Source organism: Lissotriton vulgaris, chromosome 3_2 (genome assembly GCF_964263255.1).
Source record: "Lissotriton vulgaris chromosome 3_2, aLisVul1.2, whole genome shotgun sequence".
Classification (NCBI taxonomy): domain Eukaryota; kingdom Metazoa; phylum Chordata; class Amphibia; order Caudata; family Salamandridae; genus Lissotriton; species Lissotriton vulgaris.
The window spans coordinates 264941659-264964370 of record NC_141690.1 but is presented as its reverse complement, the minus strand read 5'-3'; the positions used below and the strand labels follow the sequence as shown (position 1 = coordinate 264964370).

General features: G+C 50.6%; 1 protein-coding gene across 1 annotated transcript in view; it reads right to left on the bottom strand.

Moving 5' to 3' along the window:
- Positions 1 to 22712, bottom strand: part of LOC147725648 (dedicator of cytokinesis protein 2-like) — a 1712066-nt gene that overhangs the window by 1438161 nt on the left and 251193 nt on the right. Inside the window, exons 5-6 of the mRNA XM_086964476.1 lie at positions 16439 to 16535; positions 11116 to 11264 (exon numbers count right to left, since the gene is read on the bottom strand). Of these exons, the coding sequence (XP_086820602.1) occupies positions 11116 to 11264; positions 16439 to 16535 (246 nt within the window). The remainder of the gene's footprint in view (positions 1 to 11115; positions 11265 to 16438; positions 16536 to 22712) is intronic.

The window sequence follows — 22712 nt, the reverse complement described above, 5'->3', positions numbered from 1 at the left end:
AGCGGGCCCGCCCGAACCCTGGCCGATGCAGAGGCATATAGGACCGTGGTCCATCTGATGAAGCCCTCCCCGAGGCCGAACCTCCGTAACACAGTGCAAAGGTAGTCCCATTCCAGGCTGTCAAAAGCCTTCTCCAAGTCTACCGATAAGACTACCGGGCACGGGGCGTCCACGAGCGGTTCTCCCAGCAAGCGGAACAATCTGCGAATGTTCATGGTCGTGTTACGCCTGGGGATGAATCCAGCTTGGTCCTCATGTACCAGAGAGCTCATGTGCCCTAGCAACCTCGAAGCCAAAATGCTGCTCAGTATTTTATAGTCAACCGTCAACATTGATAAGGGACGGTAAGACCCCGGATCGGATGAGTCCCTTCCGGGCTTGAGGAGGGGAACCACTAAGGCCTCACACATCGAGCCTGGGAGCCGCCCAAGCCTCTTCGCCTCTCTGTATACTATTAATAACCTTGGGGCTAGGAGATCAGCATAAGCCGCATAAAACTCCACAGGAAGGCCGTCCAGGCCCGGGGTCTTATTTCTCGCCATCTTTTTAATGGCGCTGCGGATCTCTCCCAGTTCTATGTCGGACCCCAGGGCTTTCGCCACGTCCTGCTCCACTGTTTGGAGCTCCAGAGGCCGTAGATAATTATCCAGCAGGTCAGGGTCTCGGACAGAGCGGCTGCGGTACAAACTTTCGTAATAGTGCAGGTAGCAGCTCAGAATCTCAGGTTGAGTGTGCACTGCAGTCTCGTCTGCCATGCGCATGGACGTCGTCAATGAGGTCTGGCGCGTAGGGTTGGCTAGCCATGCCAGCAACGCGCTCGACCTATCCCCCTCTGCGAGGGACCTAACCGTATAGGCCTTGTAGTCAAAACAGCGCAGCCGTTCGACCTCCGCCGCTACCGCCTCCTTCGCCTCCGCTGTGCGTTCCTGTAATTCAGGGCGCCCGGGGCGGCGGAGTTCCAACTCGCGGAGTTTCCGGTCCGCTGCATCTAGGTCGGCAAGGATAATTCGTCTCATGCCGACCTTTTTAGAAATACAGTATCCCCTCACCACCACCTTAAAAGCGTCCCACTCTAGCGCTCTCGAGCTCGCGGTGCCTCCGTTGGACGCAAAGTACTCCGAGATCTTATCGCCTAGGTCCGCTTTGAAAACACTGTCCTCAAGGATCTCGGGCCGTAACTTCCAGGTGGGCACTGCAGGCACCCCGGGAAACCAACGAAGGTCCAGCAGGAGGGGGTTATGATCTGATATGGTCCTGGCCAAATATTCAGATCGGGCCGCTGCCGAAACCAGTTCAGGCGAGCCAAGAAATCCGTCCAGTCTAACGTGCAACTCATGGAGGCCCGAGAAATAGGAATAGTCCCTAGTTGTGGGGTGTTGCGCCCTCCAAATATCCGTTAGACCCCAGTGTGTCTGCCAGTCCCTACGGCCCTTAGCCACGCGGCGAACCGGAGAATCAGGGAGGGGCGGATGCGAGCGGTCAGTGTCCACATCCACTACTGAGTTGAAATCTCCACCGAGCAGGAGGGGCCCGGAGAAGAAGTGGGCCAACGAGCCCGATAACCTGGAAAGGAAGGCAGTCTGGTCTATATTGGGAGCGTACACACAGCAAACGTTTAGGTCCCTCCCTCCCAAAGTGCCCGAGATGGCCACATAACGCCCCTCTGGATCTATCACTGTTTTCGTGACCTGGAAGGGAACCCCAGCTCTAACCCAAATCAGCGCCCCTCTGGCATACGCGGAGTACGAAGTGCAAAAGACCTGCCCCCTCCACCTACGCTGTAGCGCCACCCCTTCCGCCTTGTTCAGATGGGTCTCCTGTAGCAGCGCCATTTGTACCCCCCTACGCACTAAATAAGCGTGGACTTTGTGACGCCTAGACATGGTGTGAAGCCCCCGCACATTCCAAGTAATACATTTCAGATTAGCAACATCAGCCATTGTCCCATATCGTTCGCGCAAAGTCTCCCCATCTGGGTCCCAACAAAGGAAGAGCATCAATCAACCCAGCACTGATGGCGGCCATTTTCCCCAACCAAAACTTAACAACCCCAGTTCGAACCAAACCCCCATCCACCCTCCCCAGAACAGGACCCAAATAGCACCATCTAGTTCCCATCCAAACCATACCCACCAAAACCCCACTGTCCCCGACTAATCCTGCGGTCACCACCGTAGGAAGGCCTTAAGGGCCAGGTGCGGGCCGGGCGTTGGCAGTGGGCCCTCGATGCCCAGGCCACCAGGACTATGGCAAGCCCAAAACAGTGCTCAAAACCCTCGGGGCAAAAGCAAGGCACCCCACCCCCCCCTCCCCGGGAGTCAGCATCAATCGTCGGCACCCGCCACCCCCGTGTCGGGCCCCCACCCAAACTGAAGTAGCTCACCCCGTTAACCCTGTCCATCCAGAAGGTCCTCCACCGATTTCGGTGTGATCACCGGCGTGTGGACGCTATCAGTCACCGATTCCTCGGAGTCCGTCGGGACCCCCTCGTCACCAGGGTCCGCTTCCTCTGCAATTGCACCGTCCCGTGAGCCAGATAGCGCAGATAACACCTCCAGCACTCCCTTCCGCTCCGTCGATGTCTCCGCAGTTGAGGGCCCGCCTGAGCGGCCACGGCGACTCCGAATCCTTTTAGACCGCCGTCTCTGCTCCGGCTCCGCCGCCAGCTGAGATGAGGAGCCGAAGCCATCTTTCCCTGCTCTATAGAGTTCAAGCCAGTTACAGACATCCTCCGGGGTATCAAAGAATTGAGTCTTGTCATCGACAATTATGCGGAGCCTTGCAGGGAATAGGAGCGAGTATTGGATGCCCTCGCTCCGGAGCTCGCGCTTGACCGCCAAGAAGGAAAACCGTCTGCGTTGGGTTTCATAGGTGTAATCCGGGAATATGTTCACCTGGCTGTTCGCCACTTTGAATGGACCATTATGTCTGGCGGCATTGAGGATGAGGTCTCTGTCTCGAAAGTGCAATAACCGTGCCACCACCGGTCGCGGGGCACGTCCCTGTTGTGGTGGCCTCGCTGGGACTCTATGAGCTCGCTCCAGGGTGTAGAAGGAGGATAGACCCTCCGGGGCCACCGTGTCTCGGAGCCAGGCTTCCAAGTATGCCACCATGTCGCCATCCTCAATCTTCTCCGGCAGGCCCACCACACGAATGTTATTTCGCCTGTTACGGCCTTCCGCATCCTCCGCTCGCCGCTCCAGGGCAGTAATCCGGGACAGGGCATCCTTCATAGTCGCGGCCAAGGTTCGCTGCGCCGGCTCCAAAGTTTTCACCGAGCTCTCCACTTCCTTGACCCTGTCCGAAAGTTTGCCGTGATCCGCTCTAAGGAGGCCTAGGCTCGTCGCCACCTGGGCAATGTCCTGCTGGAGGGCCGAGCGCGTGGTCGCAATCGCCTCCAAGACGCGGTCAAATTGCTGCTGCATTGGTGCGCCACCAGAACTCTCCGGGTCCACACGTTCCTCTTTGTCCTGGGACTCCGAGTCTGAGGCAGCTGGGGTAGTCCCCTTGGCTCCCCTAGGTTTCCCCATGTCGCCGGGAGCACACAATGTGGATCCAGGAGCAGGCGCCACCGAGTGCGGGCGCCGGCTATGACTCTCCCGGTTGCTGGTCCTCGGGTCGAGTGCCGGAGATCCCCGTCTCCAGGGCCCGTTGGACCTTCTCAGCTTCGGCTCGCGCCATCACCACGTCGACTGAGGGCACTGAGGAGGAGGCGGAGACAATCGGCGCCAGGTCGGGCAGGCCCGTGTGGCTGATAAAGTCCCAGAATGAGGGCCACCAACTCCGCCGGATGATTTGTGGCGCCAGAGGGATGCGCCTCCCATGGAAGTGGGTCGGCCAGGAAAAAGCAGCCAAGTGCGGCGCAGGGAGTGGGGCTACCGTCGGGGCCTCCAGGCGTCCGCGTGCCGAGATCCACTATAGCGAGGGCATCTGCCCATCTGGGTGCGATCCCCGTTTAAAGAGTCCAATCAGACCGATATCCAGACCCTCATATCACTGGGAGACGGTAGAGCAGAGGGTACGCCGCTGCCAGTGATGCTCCTCCAGTCTAATGGACCCGGCCAAGGGGACAAAGAAGTCCGGGCGCCATGTTGGGTCGCACTCCGCAGTTCCACCAGCTTCGATTTTCCGCCGGGTCACCACACGTTCGGACTGCGCCAAGGGCCCCGGCAGGTCCCCGTCGGGCCGATCAACAGAATGCGGGGGTTGGGGTGCCCCGCAGCCTCCGATTTACAGGATAATCACGGGCTCAGTCCCGGAGCCGAGCTCTCAGGTGACCATTGCCATCGGCACCCAAGCCACGCCCCCCCTGCAGCCATGCTATAATCATGAGCCCTCCACATGCGCAGGCGCCTGGCTGCATGAGACCCTCTTCAGTGCACTCTATGATGGAGGACTGCAGCCATGCTGTAATCATGAGCCCTTCTCATGTGCAGAGGCCTGGCTGCTTGAGACCCTCTTCAGTGCACTCTATGATGGAGGACTGCAGCCATGCTATAATCATGAGCCCTCTACATGGGCAGAGGCCTGGCTGCATGAGACCCTCTTCAGTGCACTCTAAGGAGGACTGCAGCCGTGCTATAATCATGAGCCCTCCACATGCGCAGAGGCCTGGCTGCATGAGACCCTCTTCAGTGCACTCTATGATGGAGGACCGCAGCCATGCTATAATCAGGAGTCCTCCACATGCGCCGACACCTGGCTACATGAGACCCTCTTCAGTGCACTCTATGACGGAGGACTGCAGCCATGCTATAATCATGAACCCTCCACATGGGAAGAGGCCTGGCTGCATGAGACCCTCTTCAGTGCACTCTATGATGGAGGACCGCAGCCATGCTATAATCAGGAGTCCTCCACATGCGCCGACACCTGGCTACATGAGACCCTCTTCAGTGCACTCTATGACGGAGGACTGCAGCCATGCTATAATCATGAGCCCTCCATAAAAGCAGGCGCCTGGCTGCATGAGACCCTCTTCAGTGCACTCTATGATGGAGGACTGCAGCCGTGCTATAATCATGAGCCCTCCACATGCGCAGAGGCCTGGCTGCATGAGACCCTCTTCAGTGCACTCTAAGGAGGACTGCAGCCGTGCTATAATCATGAACCCTCCACATGGGCAGAGGCCTGGCTGCATGAGACCCTCTTCAGTGCACTCTATGATGGAGGACTGCAGCCATGCTATAATCAGGAGTCCTCCACATGCGCCGACACCTGGCTACATGAGACCCTCTTCAGTGCACTCTATGATGGAGGACTGCAGCCATGCTATAATCATGAGCCCTCCACATGCGCAGGCGCCTGGCTGCATGAGACCCTCTTCAGTGCACTCTATGATGGAGGACTGCAGCCATGCTGTAATCATGAGCCCTTCTCATGTGCAGAGGCCTGGCTGCTTGAGACCCTCTTCAATGCACTCTATGATGGAGGACTGCAGCCATGCTATAATCATGAGCCCTCTACATGCGCAGAGGCCTGGCTGCATGAGACCCTCTTCAGTGCACTCTAAGGAGGACTGCAGCCGTGCTATAATCATGAGCCCTCCACATGCGCAGAGGCCTGGCTGCATGAGACCCTCTTCAGTGCACTCTATGATGGAGGCCTGCAGCCATGCTATAATCATGAGCCCTTGTTGTGTGCAGAGGCCTGGATGTATGAGAGTGTGACACAGGTTGGGGGTACAAGCGCGTCGAAGGTGTCCACCCACTCTTTTCACAGGGTGGGTGACATCCACCCTGCCAGCAAGTTGGACCCCACTAAAATATGCTGAAATCATCCCGGTGTAGGTTTCAGACACCAGAACACTTTCAGAAGCTCCAGGACCATGACTGCTTTTGTTCCGAGCAGCAACGTGCAGGCGGGAAGGGGCTTTCTTGTTTTAAATTTCCGCTAGGGCCAAAACAAAAGCTTGATTTAAGGGGCCATCAGGTCTCCCTTTGTTCGAGTATCCTGGCTGGAAGCTATCAGGAGCCTCCCATGCAGATGCAGGGCTTTAAGTGAGAGTAAATAAGGGGGTGAGGGGTCTATAAAAAGTGTCACGGTCGAATAATACTTAAGAAAAAAATCTGTGCATAGCACAGTGTGTCCCCCGACTCGTATTTTGCTGCCTCTGTCTTTGCATCCATATTTATTTTATTTATTTATTTATTTATTTATTCAAAGAGTTTTATATAGCGCTGGCTAGACCCGAAGGTAACAGAGCGCTTTACATGAGAATCAACAATGTAACAGAAAAAGTTCAACAATTACATAAAAAAAGAAATAGGCAATGCAATTAGGAGAGGAGAGAAAGGAGAGAGAAAAGTCGTGGGGGGGTAGGAGGGGGTGAGACAGGGAGGATAAGGGAAGAGACAAAAAGGAGAGACGAAAAAGAAGTCTGCCTAAAGACCGACTGGGTAGGTTCACATTACATCAAACAATCAGCAATACATTAGGAGAGGAGAGAAAGGAGAGAAAAAAGTAGTGGGGGTAGGGGAGGTGAGAAAGTGAGGATAAGGGAAGAGACAACCGTAGAGACGAAAGATTGTCTGTCTAGAGACCTACTGGGTAGGTGACAACCAAGGAGGGAATCCACGGCCCATCTCCCCTATAGCTAAACAGGTAGCTCCATCGGGCATCAGACAAAATAGTTCGGTCTCAAGTGTTGAGGGAAGAGGTTCACAGAAAAATGGTGTGGGGACAAAGGGCAGTGGTAGGTGAGGGCAGAGGACAGAAGCTGGAAAGAGTGGGAGCTGAGAGGTGAGAGGGTTGGGGGAAGGGAGGGGGGGAAGATAAGGTCAGGAGAGACGCGGGAGTGTTTGCCCGAAGTCCGGCTTGGTAGGTGATAGTCAAAGGAGGGAGTCCAAAGTCAATCTCCCCTATAGCTCGTGAGATAGCACCACCGGGCATCATACAAAAGTAGCTAGGTCTCAGCTGTCTAGGGTCGTAAGCAGGGAAAAGGACCAGGTGGGTGACCTTTCTGCCATGGTTGCGTTGTTTGGGTGCCTCCCGGTGTATACCAGAATTGTGCTGGGTCACGGAGACTCTTTATATTGTTGTGTCTTTGTATTGTTGCACCCCTCCCTCTTGTTGCTGTTAACCTAGCGGCATCCTGTAGCCCGATTTTAAGATTGTTGCCTCCTGTGCCCCCCTGTGTGACCTATGGAGCCTTGTCTCCTTTTGGTGTCTTTAGGGTCCTGGTTGGATGTGTTGCGGTGGGGCCCAGCAGCCTGTTATCTCCCCTCCCTTGGTATTGCTGGGTGTCTGGCAGTTTTGGGCGGTTTTGGGCCTCAGCAGGTTTATGGTCTCTGTTGAGCAGTGTGGAACCCCATCCCAAGCCCTGGGGCACCGGCGTCCGACCGACTGCACTGGCAGTAGCTCCCTGACATTTAAAACAGGGCTGCCACAGATATGGGGCAGTGATTTTTGCGCATTTGAGTGGCACACAGCAAGCGGCAGTGTCAGCTGTTCCCTCAGCCGAGAGCAAGATCCTCAGAAAGGGCTTGGCAGCAGGGAGGGCCACTAGTCTAACTCGTGGACCCCTCCCCTACTGGCCGCATTCGTAGCTCACCAATAGTACAGGCAGGCAGTTTCTTTGTCGAGGCACTCTTCTCTCCCAGGATGCAGATGACTGAACTGCGCTTCGGGGAGTTTGGTGCAGCGGTGCAGGCTAAACGCAGGCCCGCTCCACCAAACCTGTGCATGGACAGCTGTCCGTATTACGAATTGTAAAAGTACAACTCGCAATGCGGTCGGCGGTCCTTTGGCCTTTCCCATGGTGGTGCCTTGAACACTGGCACCTCAATGGGAATGGCCTAAACATTCCAGCACAGCGTGGACCGTGACGTCCATGCCATGCTGGAACTGGGGGCAATACAGATAGGGAGCACAGTGTTGTGCCCCCCTGAATGTATCCCCACGGCGGGGGGATATGTGGGCCCTGTAGGCCCTCTTTGTTCCTGCACCGCCAGCCTTTTTATGGTGGGGCTTTGCCATGGAAAGGCTGGCAGTCCAGGAACTCAATATATGGTGAGCGGGACTGCGTTTGTCTCTGCTCAGCATTATATGTTGTGGCGCTCCTGCACCACCGCCAGGGCATGACTGCCCCCTTTTGCAGCCGATGGTCCACCGCTGATACGACTTACAGACAGTGGTAGCTCGCATAGGGCGTGCAGCGGGACGGTGATGCGAGGCGGGGGAGGGCCAGGGTGTTGGGGTAGTAAACTCGGACATACGACCGAACGGAGGAAAGGAATTATTACGTTTTCCCGTTCTGTCATATGTCCGAGTTTACTACCCCGCTGCTCTCCGCCCCGCAGCATGCCCTATACGAGCTTTCACTGCTTACAGAGTCATAATCGGCAAAACGGTGGACCGCCACTCCTTCACTACTGCGAGCCTGGCTGTCGGACGAGAACCAAACCTGTATTCAGGCCCTTATGTTTTTTCATCCTTAGGGTGAGGGCAAGAATGGAGAACCTGATAGTGACCCATCTCAGCACCTGCTTCTTAGAACTGGTGGTGCTGAGCACCGGCAGAACCTGGCCCACTTAAAACCCTGCCTAGATGCAATGGAGGGGAAATGAAGGCACACTTCCAGGTACTGAAGAGAGGCATGCTTTTGACTTTGTTCAGTCCCTGGATATAAGAGATATGCCTGCCCTGTAGGAATATCAGATGTGTTGGCCTGTCCCAGTATTTACACAAATACATTTAAATACCACTATTTTGTTGTATTTCTTTTAGAGCGCTACTCATCCCATTGCAGGGTGTCAGAGCGCTTTACAACACATGTAAACATTATACATTGATAAAAAATCATATGTGTAATGAACAGGATGTGTTACATCAGGCAGTGAGAAAGGAGTCACATGTGCTTCATAGCTTACTGTGCTATATTAGTATTACACTTTATGAACTGCAAGTAACTAAAGGATCTCTGTGTTTAACGCAGTAACCCATTTACCTAGCCACATAAAATAAAAATCTGTCATCTGCTCCTTTGTGCCGTGGCTAGGTCTTGTGTCGCCTGTGGCGGTTCCTGTTTTTGCCGCCCGCAGCGCCAAATGTAAAAGCGGAGGGGTGCTTTCCTGCATTTGCCGCCAACAGCTGCCCGACAGCCGCAGGTAAGAACGGGGGAAGGCCTCCGCCCCAACACTCTTGACAGACCGCCACCCCTCCCCGCCCTTCCATTGCTACGCCAGTGTCTCACTGTCTAGCCTGGACACTACTGTACCGCTTGTACTGTCCTGTGAGGGCTGCGAGTTCTGCTGAATGCTTTCATTGTCTCTCACACAGACCCCCTTTCATTCTCCTTCAGTCAGACAGCTCTTTTTCGATCTTACTCTGTGGTGGAAGTGGGCGGGATCTGAGGGGCACGACATGCCCATACATTTTTAATTTAAGAGAAATTGTTCCCCTACTTTTTGTGAAAAAGCAACAGTCTCCAATGGTTAATTCCAAGAGTTGAAATTCTTCCGCTGAAGGACAAGGCAGGGAGTCACCTGTGCTGTGAAACTAAAGGTGGGCAGTCAGCTAAACAAGCCTTCCTGCCCGGGTGCTTGTTTGCCTGGAAGAAATGTAAATGTGCGTAACGGGTTAATCTGTAATTATAAAGGGTGCTTGGAAGCCAATGTTGTCTTTAATTGATGGAATCACTTGCAACTTCCTGATAACACAGATGTATTCTTTTTGAGTGGTATTGCAGGGAGTTACCAGCTGAGCAGTAAAGTTTGTGCATTTTAAATTACAGTTATACAAAGAATTGTACCACATACAGTTTAGGTATTACTAAAATCTATGGCCCTAATTCAGCGAAGTAAATGTTACTACTACTAAAGTTACACTATTGGTCTAAGTTTAGACCTAAAGTCAACTTTATTACTACTAAAGTTAGACCTTTGGTCTAGGTTAGACTTTTGGTCTAGGTTAGACTTTTGGTCTAAGTTAGACTTTTGGTCTAAGTTGGACTTTTGGTCTACGTTAGACTTTTGGTCTATGTTAGACTTTTGGTCTAAGTTAGACTTTTGGTCTACGTTAGACTTTTGGTCTAGGTTAGACTTTTGGTCTACGTTAGACTTTTGGTCTAGGTTAGACTTTTGGTCTAGGTTAGACTTTTGGTCTAAGTTAGACTTTTGGTCTAGGTTAGACTTTTGGTCTAGGTTAGACTTTTGGTCTAGGTTAGACTTTTGGTCTAAGTTAGACTTTTGGTCTAGGTTAGACTTTTGGTCTAGGTTAGACTTTTGGTCTAAGTAAGACTTTTGGTCTAGGTTAGACCTTTGGTCTAGGTTAGACTTTTGGTCTAGGTTAGACTTTTGGTCTAGGTTAGACTTTTGGTCTAAGTTAGACAATTGGTCTAGGTTAGACTTTTGGTCTAAGTTAGACTTTTGGTCTAGGTTAGACTTTTGGTCTAGGTTAGACTTTTGGTCTAAGTTAGACTTTTGGTCTAGGTTAGACTTTTGGTCTAGGTTAGACTTTTGGTCTAAGTTAGACAATTGGTCTAGGTTAGACTTTTGGTCTAAGTTAGACTTTTGGTCTAGGTTAGACTTTTGGTCTAGGTTAGACTTTTGGTCTAAGTTAGACTTTTGGTCTAAGTTAGACTTTTGGTCTAGGTTAGACTTTTGGTCTAGGTTAGACTTTTGGTCTAAGTTAGACAATTGGTCTAGGTTAGACTTTTGGTCTAAGTTAGACTTTTGGTCTAGGTTAGACTTTTGGTCTAGGTTAGACTTTTGGTCTAAGTTAGACTTTTGGTCTAGGTTAGACTTTTGGTCTAGGTTAGACTTTTAGTCTAAGTTAGACTTTTGGTCTAGGTTAGACCTTTGGTCTAGGTTAGACTTTTAGTCTAAGTTAGACTTTTGGTCTAAGTTAGACTTTTGGTCTAGGTTAGACTTTTGGTCTAGGTTAGACTTTTGGTCTAGGTTAGACTTTTGGTCTAGGTTAGACTTTTAGTCTAAGTTAGACTTTTGGTCTAGGTTAGACCTTTGGTCTAGGTTAGACGTTTGGTCTAAGTTAGACTTTTGGTCTAGGTTAGACTTTTGGTCTAGGTTAGACTTTTGGTCTAAGGTTTGTCCCTCACTTTATCTCCCTGAGAGGCTGCTCCCTCCCTCCGGTGCTCAGACTCGCCCTTCCTCTTACTTGTTCCCATAATCCGCCTTGGTGGTGACTTCCCGCTTCAGTTCCAGGAGCTCGTCTTTGGGAAGGGTTCCAGACAGGAGCTGGGATCGCCTCTCCATGAGCTCACACATCATCATTCGAACCTGCGAATATTTCTCCTTCTGTCCCATCTGAAAGGTAAAGAAACATCATGAAATAAGCATACTTTGGCCCGGCGGGTTTTATTGTGATATCTGTCATTCGTGATTAGGCGAGTGCGTGAGAGACAGACTGAGGGTCGGATTCACAAAGGGCCTCCGCACTCGTGGTTGAGGTCCCACAGTCGTGGGCAGTCTCCGCACTCTAGGCGGAATCACTGTAAAGAGAATTCACGGGGCGGAATCCAAAGAGCAAAGACTTCCCCTCCAGTGTGGGGCCTCCCCCTCCAGTGTGGGGCCTCCCCCTCCAGTGGGGACCTCCCCCTCCAGTGCGGGGCCTCCCCCTCCAGTGAGGGCCTTCCCCTCCAGTGCGGGGCCTCCCCCTCCAGAGCAGGGGCTCCCCTCCAAGGAGGGGCAGTTTCTTGGTGAAGGTTTGTGAGTGCTGAGTGAAGCTCTGATGGTGAGGTGGGTGAGTGAGGTATGGCAGTGAGTGAAAGGTGATGTTTAGGTGAGTGAGTGTATTAGGTAGTGAAGTAGTAAATTTGAGGGATATTCATAAACTGCATTTTGTAGTACTACAAAACATACGTCCAAATGCTATTCACAAACCCACATTCAGAGTTCATGCCTCCACCTCTTCTATCTTTTTATATGCGGAAAGTCCGCCCGTCTGTGGAGTGTCCTCACTTGTAAGAATAAGTTTTAGTATTAAATGTGGGAGGGACACAGGGGAGTGGCTGGAAAATCAGGATTATTTACTAATCAAGGGGAGGGGATTAGGGAGGGACGTGGTCCCATCCACAAAAGAGCAAGCACATTGCTATTTACAAACGGCACTCCAGTAGGTACTACAGCCCCCCTACTTTCTCGCAGTGCGAGAGGCAGAAACATAAAATGGTATTATGTAAATGTAAATGTAAATGTGCTGGACTTGTAAAGCGCACAGCTGCCCGTAAGCGTCCCGGCGCTTGCTTAGGGAACCCGTCCTGGTATTCCCCTGTGAGAAACCACGGCAGGGTGTCCACAAGGTGAAAGCCAGGCATCCAGCCGCGAGCACCATTTTATGTTTCTTCTTCTCGCACTGCAAGAAAGCAGAAGGGGTTGGTTGAGAGTGGGCGGTCCTGCTTCAGGCAGGAGGGGAGTGGCTCGCCCACTGTTGTGGGCGCTGACTGTTTGGTTGACCAAACCAGTCATGCACACTCTCCGTTTAGGCTGCAGCCTGTATGGAGAAAACGGCCTCCCCATAGACGCCTGTGCGGTCAGCGTCCCAGCCAATCACAACGCTGTCATTGAAGCGTTGTGATTGGCTTATGGGAAGCGAGGGAGGCTGCCTGCTTGGCTGCTTCCTGTATGGAGAGGACGCGGAACGACGCAGGGCCAGAGTGGAGTGGGCCGCGTAGGTAAGTTATATATATATTTTTTTAATTTATTTAAAATTACCCCTGCGCATCTCTCTCCACGAAACACCCCCCCCCCCCCCCCCCCACGAGTCAAGCTGGCTGCGACTGCTATTAAAGGTAAAAAAAATATTTTCATCAAATGAAGATGACGTCTGCGCTCGCTCAAACAGCTTACAGCCCGGAAGTAATCTGGCGATTTTCACTGGACTGTGGCCGAGCACAGACAGACAGACAGCTGGAACTAAAGACGGATAGTGCAATGTATTCCTGGGCAGGAGAAAGCTCTTTCTTAATCCGGAGTCTCGCTTCTTTGTTCTAACACTGCAGGTGCTGAGAGATGCCTTTCGGGACAATGTTCTTCCCTGGCTGAACCCGGCAGCATCAAAGCGAGGCTGGAGGGAGGGCCTTCCGGCCCGTCTTGGAATGTGCTTTGCCACTTCCTACACGAGCAGCCCCATGTTCAATGGGAACAGTTTCCATGCGGATTAAGAACATATGATGTGTTGTGGGGGAAATCTGTCTGAGGTCCTTTATCTACTGAAAAGAGGAGAGTTGAAAACAGGGGTCACCAGCCACAGAACTGACATGGATTTAACTGCTCGAGCCAACGCTAATGAACTACTCACAGTTCCTATGAAGAGCATTCAATTCCATCACTTTGTAGCTCATGCTGGTACTGGAATGGACCAACCATGTGCAGTTCTGTATTAACCAAGACTCACTACTCACTTCTTTAGTATTATATTAAAAGATAATCTGGCGTTCATATGTTTACCTGTGATGATGTATGTACGTGGTACTTTTTTTACACTTTTTAGTCTGGTGGTGGCCTGGCTGTGGGTGTACCGAGAGCCACCAGATTCGGTGAGCCTGTCTGCAAGGTTAGGGGGGGTTGCTTTGTAAACGATGCCCCTGGTTTTAAGGATTATGTGAGCGATCAGAGGGAGCCAATGGAGTTACATCAGGACGGGGGTGACTGAACATATTCCCTCTGGTTCAGGATGGGACATGTTGTAACCTGGAGGATGCTCTTAAAGGGTGCCAGAGCCGAGTCCGGAAGGACAGGAGGCAGGCATTGCCACACTCCAGATGCGAGAGTACCAGGGACTGAACAGCAGTTCTAAAGCTGCTTTCTGGTAGAAGTGGTTTCACTTCTTTAGAAGAGAGAGCTGGTACCAGTCTGTATTTATTTCTTTCCAATTTGTTTCTTGAGCTCAAGGTCAGAGCCCAGGGTGGGTCCGAGTGGCTTGGCATTCAATGAAAGTTGAGGCTTGAGGCCTTTCTTGCTTGTTGTTCTTGGCAAATGACTGAAATCCTGTCTTGTTGGGTTGAGCTTCTGGCAAGTGCTGAACATCCTCGTCCAGGTGAGCTGCAGGCAGTGCTGGGGGCATAAGACGTCAGTAGCAGAGGAGACTTCCAGTTAGGGTTGTGTATCATCGGCACATTGGTGAATCTTGGTGCTGTTATCTGTAAGTAGATCCCTCAGCGGCTCCATGCGGAGGCTGAAGATCCCAGTAGACGGCATCGAACCCTGGGGAAGCGCCGGCTGATAGGAAACATTTGGGACCTGGAGGTGCTCATGTGAACAAACTTGCTTCAATTGGAAAGCTTGGAGGAGCACCAGGGAAGGAAACTGCCCGTGAATCCCATTCAAGACTCCAGAGTGTGGATGAGAGTTGGAGGGTTGACTGTGCCAAAGGCAGCGGAGATGTTTAGTTATATCAAGAGGTAGGGGTCATCTTCATTTGGGATCAGGACTGTCGTCTATGATGTGTAAGGTAGTGGTCTCCATGCTGCAGCGTCGGCTATATCCAGATTAGTCATCATGCAGGAGATGGTTCGCATTCATGTGGTCTTGAAGTTGAACATAGACGGCTTTTCACTGAACTTGCCGATGAAGGATAGCTGTATGTATGTATGTATGTATGTATGTATTTGGTTCTTGTATAGCACAAACTGCCACCCTACGGGTATGCTGGCGCTGTAACCTGAACAGATGGAATCAACAGAGACGGACCTGATTGTTACTGGGGGAAGTTGCTCTCATTTCTGGGAAATAGCCAGGTCTTCAAGCACTTTATGAAGCATAGCAAAGAGCTGGCTTGTCTTATGCTTTGGGGTAGCTCGTTCCAGAGACGTGATGCTACTGTGCCAAAAGCCCTGCCTCCCAACCGAGATTTCTTAAATCTGGTAGTTATTACTAGATTTGCACTGGAGGACGAAGAGGTCGGGTAGGCCTGTACCAGGCAAATCTCTCTTGCATGGATAGGGGGCCAGTACTATGCAATGCTCTGTATACAATGCATAGGGATTTGAAGCGGACTCTGTCCCTAATGGGCAGCCGGTGGAGTTCTCTCAAAGCCATTGTGGTTGATGAGCGACGTTGTCAGTTAAGTGCCAGCTTTGCAGCTATAGACCGGACTCTTTGCAACCCCCGCAAGATGTATTGTGGAGCTCCCAAATGCAGGGCGTTGCAGTAGTCCAGACTACACAAAATGACACTCCTCACCACAAGAGGTCTAGCCTCATTAGGTAGCAGATGCAGGATCTGACGGAGTGCTTTTATCAAGGCAAAGCACACGCTGTTCGTTTTATTAGCCTGTGACAGCATTTGAAGATCTTCATCAACCAGGACACCAGGTTGCGTACTGCTTTGACTGGGGTCAGGGTGTCATCCTCCGGGGTAAGTCTGAACTTGCATGATAAAAGCTGTGACATTTTGGCAGCCGAGCAGTATATCACCTCAGTTTTCCACCCGTTAAACTGCAAAGAGTTTACTTTGAGCCAGCCAGAAACTCAACGCATACATTCCTGGAAGGTATCCATTGACACCGCGTGCTTCCCTTCCAGGGAAAACACCAATTGGGATTCATCGGCATAGTTGACCAGATCTATCCCATATGATTTTATAATAGGGATCAAGGGGCGAAGATATATATTGAAGTGAATGGGGCTTATTACCGAACCCTGTGGCACTCCATAACGCACCGGAGACTTAGATGAAACGAACGGTGTCATGGTTACAACCTGTTGTCTTTCTGATAAGTACGATTGAAGCCATTTCAGGGCACAGCCTTTCACACCCAGTCTCCCCAGCCTTCCTATCAGCACTGCATGGCTTACCGTGTCGAATGCGGACGACATATCCAGCAACACTAACACAGATGAGTTACCATTGTCGGCTCGCATTCGTAGGTTGTCCAGTACAGTTACCGAAGCTGTTTCCGTCCCATGGCCTGGGCGGAAACCGAACTGATCCCTATCCAATAGGTGATTAACTTCAAGGTAGCTCGAAAGGGACTTGCTAACCGCCTTTTACAGAATATTTATAGGATAAGGCAGGAGGGATATCAGCCTAAAGTTAGCTGGATTCGTTGGATCCAGAGAGGGCTTCTTGAGCAGGGGGCGACCACTGCCTGCTTCCATGCCTCCGGGACCACACCTTCTTCCAAGGATTGGCGACGGATCCGTCGCACCCAAGATGAGAAATGGGCCAGCAGTTGGTGAGGGTATTAGGGTCTAAATTAGTTTTTTAAACAGTGGATGAATCTGGACTGTCTTAAGAGGTTCAGGGAAGAAGCCTTGGGTGAGGGAGGCATTAACAATGGTGAGAGAGTGTCTCCGAGAGTGCTCTAATGAATGAGATGGGTGAGACATCATCTTCATAGGAATGTTTTGCTAGTTTTGAGGGGTTCTCTTACTTTGCTTCAATTTGGAATGAAAAAATGATAAAACTGACAAAATGCTATTTTCATGAGCCTATTCTGTTGGATACAGTGCACGGCAGGGCGTAGAAGTCTTGCGTACCGCATAGAGCTGCTTCCAGATGCAAGCCCACTCCCGCAGCGTGGTGGTGATCTCCTGCACCATCGGCATCTCCAAGCACACAATGCTCTCCTCCGTCCTGTGGAAGACACAATGTCTGTGTTATACAAACTGTTACATCAACAGGAAGGCCCACCAGAAGAAGTTACTTTAAGATGGTTAGTTCCAATATACTTGAGAGGTTTCAGATATGAACACATGTAGCATCCCACCAGGGCCCATGCTATGTACATTGTGTGGTTTCATTCTTTGTTTCGGGTGCACCTTTTAAAAGGTGCGCCGAGTGCAAACAATGATAATGCATCCTATTATGGGGAATGCGGCGAATTGGCGCTGCCCTAGGCGCAGCGCATTCCAGTGAAAAACGGAGGCGCTGCTTTACAGTCGCTCTGTGTTTTCACAGTGCAGGCGGCACCCGCCTGCACTTTTAGGAGGCAAAAGAGATCCCATCACAGGTGGGTGCAGTCAGTGACTACCACCACCCACAAAGGGATGTTTGGGATGTCCATAGGACCCCTTTCCCCCCGCCAGAGGGGTGCACTCACAGTGCACCACCTTTTAGATGGTGCACTTTCAGTGCACCTCCAGCTTCTTTGCCTTTGTGCCTGCGTCTGTAATATTGTGCGGGCTCAGAGGGAAAGGGATTCCCTCATTTGCATAGGGCACGCATCTATGTAAATTCCCCCTGAAAGTAGCGCCGATGCCTCATGTGCCCCAGTGCTATTGTATTGCAGAAGGGGATGCGCAAGTGTCAGCGGCCCCTTCTGTAATACTAAAGTGCCCCGGGGGTACGGAAAAACGAGTGCAAACGTCTGCTGCGCCCTCCGGGGCACTTTGTGTAATATGGCCCTAAGAGCTGTTCTGCGCTCAGCCCAGCGCTTAATATGAGCCGGTGGTTTCTGGAACTCAGCGGCGACACTTAATTTTCAACACAAGCACTTATGACAGTCTGCCACATAGTGGAGTTGTCTGACTGAGACAAGGCCACAACAAGTGTTTCTTAATTCAACACTAAAAATGACTAATACCTGCTGCCCATGACATTCTTATAGGTTTTGGGGGCAATGAACAGTCTGAATTGTCACACATTACAACACAGTCAAAACACTGCAATACATTTACATCGCTGTTCTTACAACGAAAGCTGTTACAACGACTTGCGCTGGCTGGCACTCTAGACTAAGGAATAGTATGATTTACTATTCCAGCACCTTCGCTACTGTACGAAGAGTGCGGTTGGAAAAGTAAATCACACCATTCCTAAGTCCAGGGCCCTCCAGCACAGGTCGTTGTAACGACTTGCGTTGTGAAAACAGCAATGTACTGTACCACGATCTAAATGATCGCGTTGTATCGTCATACATCCGTTACTATCAGTGGCAACACTGGCAGGGGAAATGTGTGGTGCCAGCTGCAGTGGCCCCGTGACGAAGGCCCTGGCACTTACATTTTTACAAATTTAGCGCTGGCTCAGCCCTTTCTTATCGGAGGCTCCCAACACCCTGTGGAAGAATCCTACCCCGCTCCCACTCCATCCTCGGGGAACATCCATTACGACGCGGTCTTTACACCGCACTACCATTACAACGCAGCTTTTACAACGCAAGTCGTTACCACGCTGGGGGGGCGCTCTAGGCTAAGGAATAGTAGATTTACTATTCCAACACCTTCCCTACTGTACGTAGGCTGGAGTTGGAATAGTAAATTATACTATTCCTAAGTCCAGCACCCTACAGCGCAAGTCTTGGTAACGACTTGCGTTGTAAAACCAGCGTTGTAATGGTAGTGCGGTGTAAAGACCGCGTCGTAACGTCATACATCCCCATCCTCACCTCCCATCCTCCAGAGTAGCTTTGTGAGAATGCACAGGACAGAGCTGTGGGACCACAGAAGACAGGACCTAGGAGATGTCACAGATGAGACTATCAGAGATGGGGCGCCTTTGCAGGACCCCTTTATTGTGAGCGTCCATCTGCTTAGTGGAAACAAATTAATTTACAGGCTGATATTTACATTACATTGGCCCCTTACTTTGGCTTCAAGGTTGTCTGGGGTTTTATAGACAGAAAAGTTGTTAGTACTGCCCACTTATATGAAATATGAGGCTTAGTGGCTTTAAAGCAGAGCATTGTGCAATGCGGAACAACTAAACAACGCATTGCTGTCTGATACTTGATGTGGGATGAAGGTGAAGCTGCCCAGCCTCCCTGGCCCTCCAGCCGATGGACAGCCCACTGACCACCCATGGGCAGCCGGGGATGTGTTGTTTGAGCCAGTGACATAGTAGCACAAGTAATTATCAGCAACACAATGAATATGAATTTATCTCTAACCACTAGTATTTGTAGTAGACCTTTGAACTTACTACCATTCCTATGTGATTTTTGAGTTTATCTGTTCATATCTCTTCCTTGAGTGACTTTACAACTTGTACATTTGCAATTTTTCCCTCCTTTCACTCCACTTGTACATTTGCAAAGTTTTTCCTGTTTATAGCTCTTATGTAACTCATGTAATCCAAAGTCCTTATGTAATGCAACTGGTTCTTTTGTAAAGCCCTCTGACACCTTCGGGTAATGTTCGCGCTATATAAAATTGCATAAAATTAAATAAATATATGAATGCACAGACTGTTTCCTAAAAATGAATAGCACTCTCATAAATAGGTTAAAATAATCTGATAATTAGAATTAAGAAAAAAAGGGAAGATTTGATGTTGGTGGCACGAGACGTTCAAGCGATGGTCAAGGAACTACCCCTGTGCCCCATAATGGCAGGAACCCTACAGATCTCTTCAGGCCGGGCTCACTCGAGGGCAGACGGGAGCAGCAACTCCAACATTTGAATTTGAGTCGGATTTCTAAAGCGCTTAGCTACCTGTGGGCGTCCCAGCGCTGTTGCTCAACATGTTATATTCAGGGAGGGGGGATGTTCAAGGGAAAAGCCAGGGTTTTAGTAACCTACGGAAGGCCAATAGGTTGGTTTCCCTTCGGATATTGAGGGGAAGGGCATTCCATAGCTTTGAGGCGTTGTATGAGAAGAGGCGTCCCCCGGAGCGTGCTCTTCTTATTCTGGGGACACTGGCCAGGGAGAGGGTACTTGATCTCAGCTGTCTATTGGCTTTGTGAGGTTCGATGAGCGGTCTCAGAATGGGGGGGCCTCTGCCGTGGAGGATTTTGTGCGAAATGCAGAGGGTTTTGAAAACAACTCTTTCTTGAATTGGGAGCCAATGCAGTGACGTGAGAGCAGGTTTAGCGGAGCATCTGGACTTTGTCCCAGTGAGGAGCCTGGCTGCTGCATTCTGGACGTGTTGCAAGTTGTTGATGACCAATTTTCGTGTTGCACCGATGTAAACACTACTCCGAGTTAGTGACTTCCTGGTACACCCTAGCGCATGCGTACACTCGACAGGCGAGGCCACGCCCACTACGACACCGGACGGAACCAGGAAGCGTTTGGTACTAATACACGGCCTCACAGATGTACTCGCCACCAGTCGCTCCGGATCCGCTACGGAATCCACGTGGGGGTAGGTGTTGCAGGCTGAGACCGCACGCCGTTGGGGTAAGTTTCCTACGCGCATCCTGGCTCATAGGTGGGGTCAGCGCCTTAATTCGATACCAATGGTTCAAGTAGCAATTTCATATAGTCTGCCTCATGCCTTGGCTAAAATGGGTCCACTGATGGGCATATGGGCTGATGTCGGTAGTGATGTTCACACCTCCCGGTGCATGATACTCTGGGGGGATTGCGCGGGAGCTGCTCCCCGCCCCTCGCAGGACCTCGGCTGCCTAATCCCTGGACGCTGTGGACTCGAGGGTGAGGGGGAGCGCTCCGCGCGCTTTCACCTGCTGTATGCCACTCACCAATTGCAGGGTGGCATCTACTGACCCACATTGTAGGTCATATGACTATTACGGTTTTCACCCTAAAGGAAGGATACGGGGCATTGACTGCAGAGTTGACGAGTCTAGCCCGGGTATGATTATACTCTCCCTCATCTTTTGACAACCGCTTGCCTTAGAAGGAAATTAACTATCTCCTCCCTCCTTCTATAATACTTTTCAGGTCTCTGACTCCCCTGTGCAGGTCCCACAGGAGCAGACTGCGGGGCACCTTAGGGATTACCCCAGGGTAAGCGTTTCTATCCAATCTTCCACTGCTCTCTAATTGTTTTTAACTCGGCTGAGTCCTATAGATAAATTCAGTGTGTATGCCTTATTTGTAGGGAAATGCACCTATTTTATAGGGAAATGCACCTAATTTTTAGAAGAGAATTACACTAATAGTGATCCTTGTATGTTCTCCCATTCTTTAGGTCGCATTATTCGAAGCAGGACCAATTGGCCTGCTCCACAGACCAACCAAGTTAAGGTTGTATATAAATTCTATATTTCACTGTGTAGTACTAGTCACCATGGTCCTGAAGAATTGCTAGTTTAGCATGAAACATGTCGACCACACCAGAGGATTGTAGATAGTTCCGCCTGAAACTACCAAATCGCTCTATCTCCCCTCCCACCATTTTAATCAAGGGGGTCAGCCACGCTAATAAAACTCCTTGTGGACTGACCAACCTTTTTTATCATCACCACCTTCTCACGACTACACCTTTTTGCACTCTCACACGCATGCACCATCTGGCAGGAACAAAAGATCTCCGCTAAAGAGCCCCTTCGCGGGTGCCCGTCAGACATTGCAGCGCCAGTCTGACGAGGAGCAGGACCCATATGATGAAGCATGACACCTAGCTTGCTGGGTGAGTGAGGGTTCTAGTTCCCAAGAGGGGTTTCCCCCACCTTCCCTCCCCCTCTTGGTTTCCCTATACACATTCACACCCATCCATCTCAGCCTTTCTGGGGAACTTTGTGCTTAATTTTGCTTGACCAATTTTGGGGCCCCTAGGTACAGGGCATTTCCGTAGTCCAGTCTTGAGATGATTAGGCCCTGGATAAAGAGTTTTCTGGACTGGAGGGGGATTAGGGGGAGGATTTTCCGTGCTGCCGCATGAGGCCAAAGCATGTTCCAGCGGTTTTCCTCGCTTGTGCTTTAAAATTGAGGTCTTGGTCAATCCAGATGCCTAGGCTCTTGATTTCCTTTTTAGGAGTGGGGGGTGTTCCCATGCAGGGCAGCCATAAGAGTGTGGTAGGGAGTTTACATGGGTCGCCAAGTAGTAAAATCTCTGTTTTCTCCCCATTAAGTTTAAGGCGAGAGTCGCTCATCCATTTTGAGATGTTCTGAAGGCAAGTGGCTAGGTTGTCCAAGCATTGGGCTGACTGATTTAGGGAGACGACAAGTTGGGTGTCGTCGGCATACATGACTACCTTTATGCCAAAAGGTGTCACGATATCTTCCAGAGGGGACATATACACATTAAAAAGATCTCTTACGCCGGAGATCTACCCGGAATTGTGATGACAATGTCGGAGAATGGTAATGAAAGGATAACGGTAGATAATATCATTGGAAACGAAGAGAAGAACTTGACAGTCCTAGAAGGACCGCTGATACCATCACGCGTGGCCACTCCAACGGCAGAGGACAACTCTTATCAGAGCGAACCCCCCGATGACGAGAATTACGAAAGGAACATAGTAGAGAATATATACCTTCCCCTACGAGACTAGAGGCCCACGGATCCTCACCCACAAAAACACCCCCCAAACTTAACAATATAGAAAATAATGATGCCACCCTTAATAGAATCAGGAAGCACAACCAAATTAAGGATACAACGATAAATTATGGGACACTGAGAACAGACCGATCACGGAGGAGATCCAAATACAGAACGCAAACTGCCAGATCTATCTCACTTAAGAAGCTACCCCGAACACAGAAAGAAATGAAAGAGCTTAGAAAACTAATAAGCAACATGGCACAAGACTCAATAAAAGTCTCACAGACAATTGAGAAAATCTGGGAGATGACGATAAACACGAACTCCAAGATCACACACATCCAGAATATAATACTACGACCCAACCGACCGAACAGGACCAACCCTATTCCAAACGAAGAAGCTCATGCCCTACTTCGATCTTACGAACAACAGGCCTCAAAAAAGGAAGAGAGTATCGAAGTTGTACCTATTGACCCTAATAGAAAGGCCTCATCAAAGGATAGGTCTTACGAACAACATGCCTCGAAAAAGGAAGAGAGTATCGAAGTGGTACCTATTGACCCTAATAGAAAGGCCTCATCAAAGGATAGGAAAGCAATCCTCCACAACCTACAACCCATCCAGATAAATTCA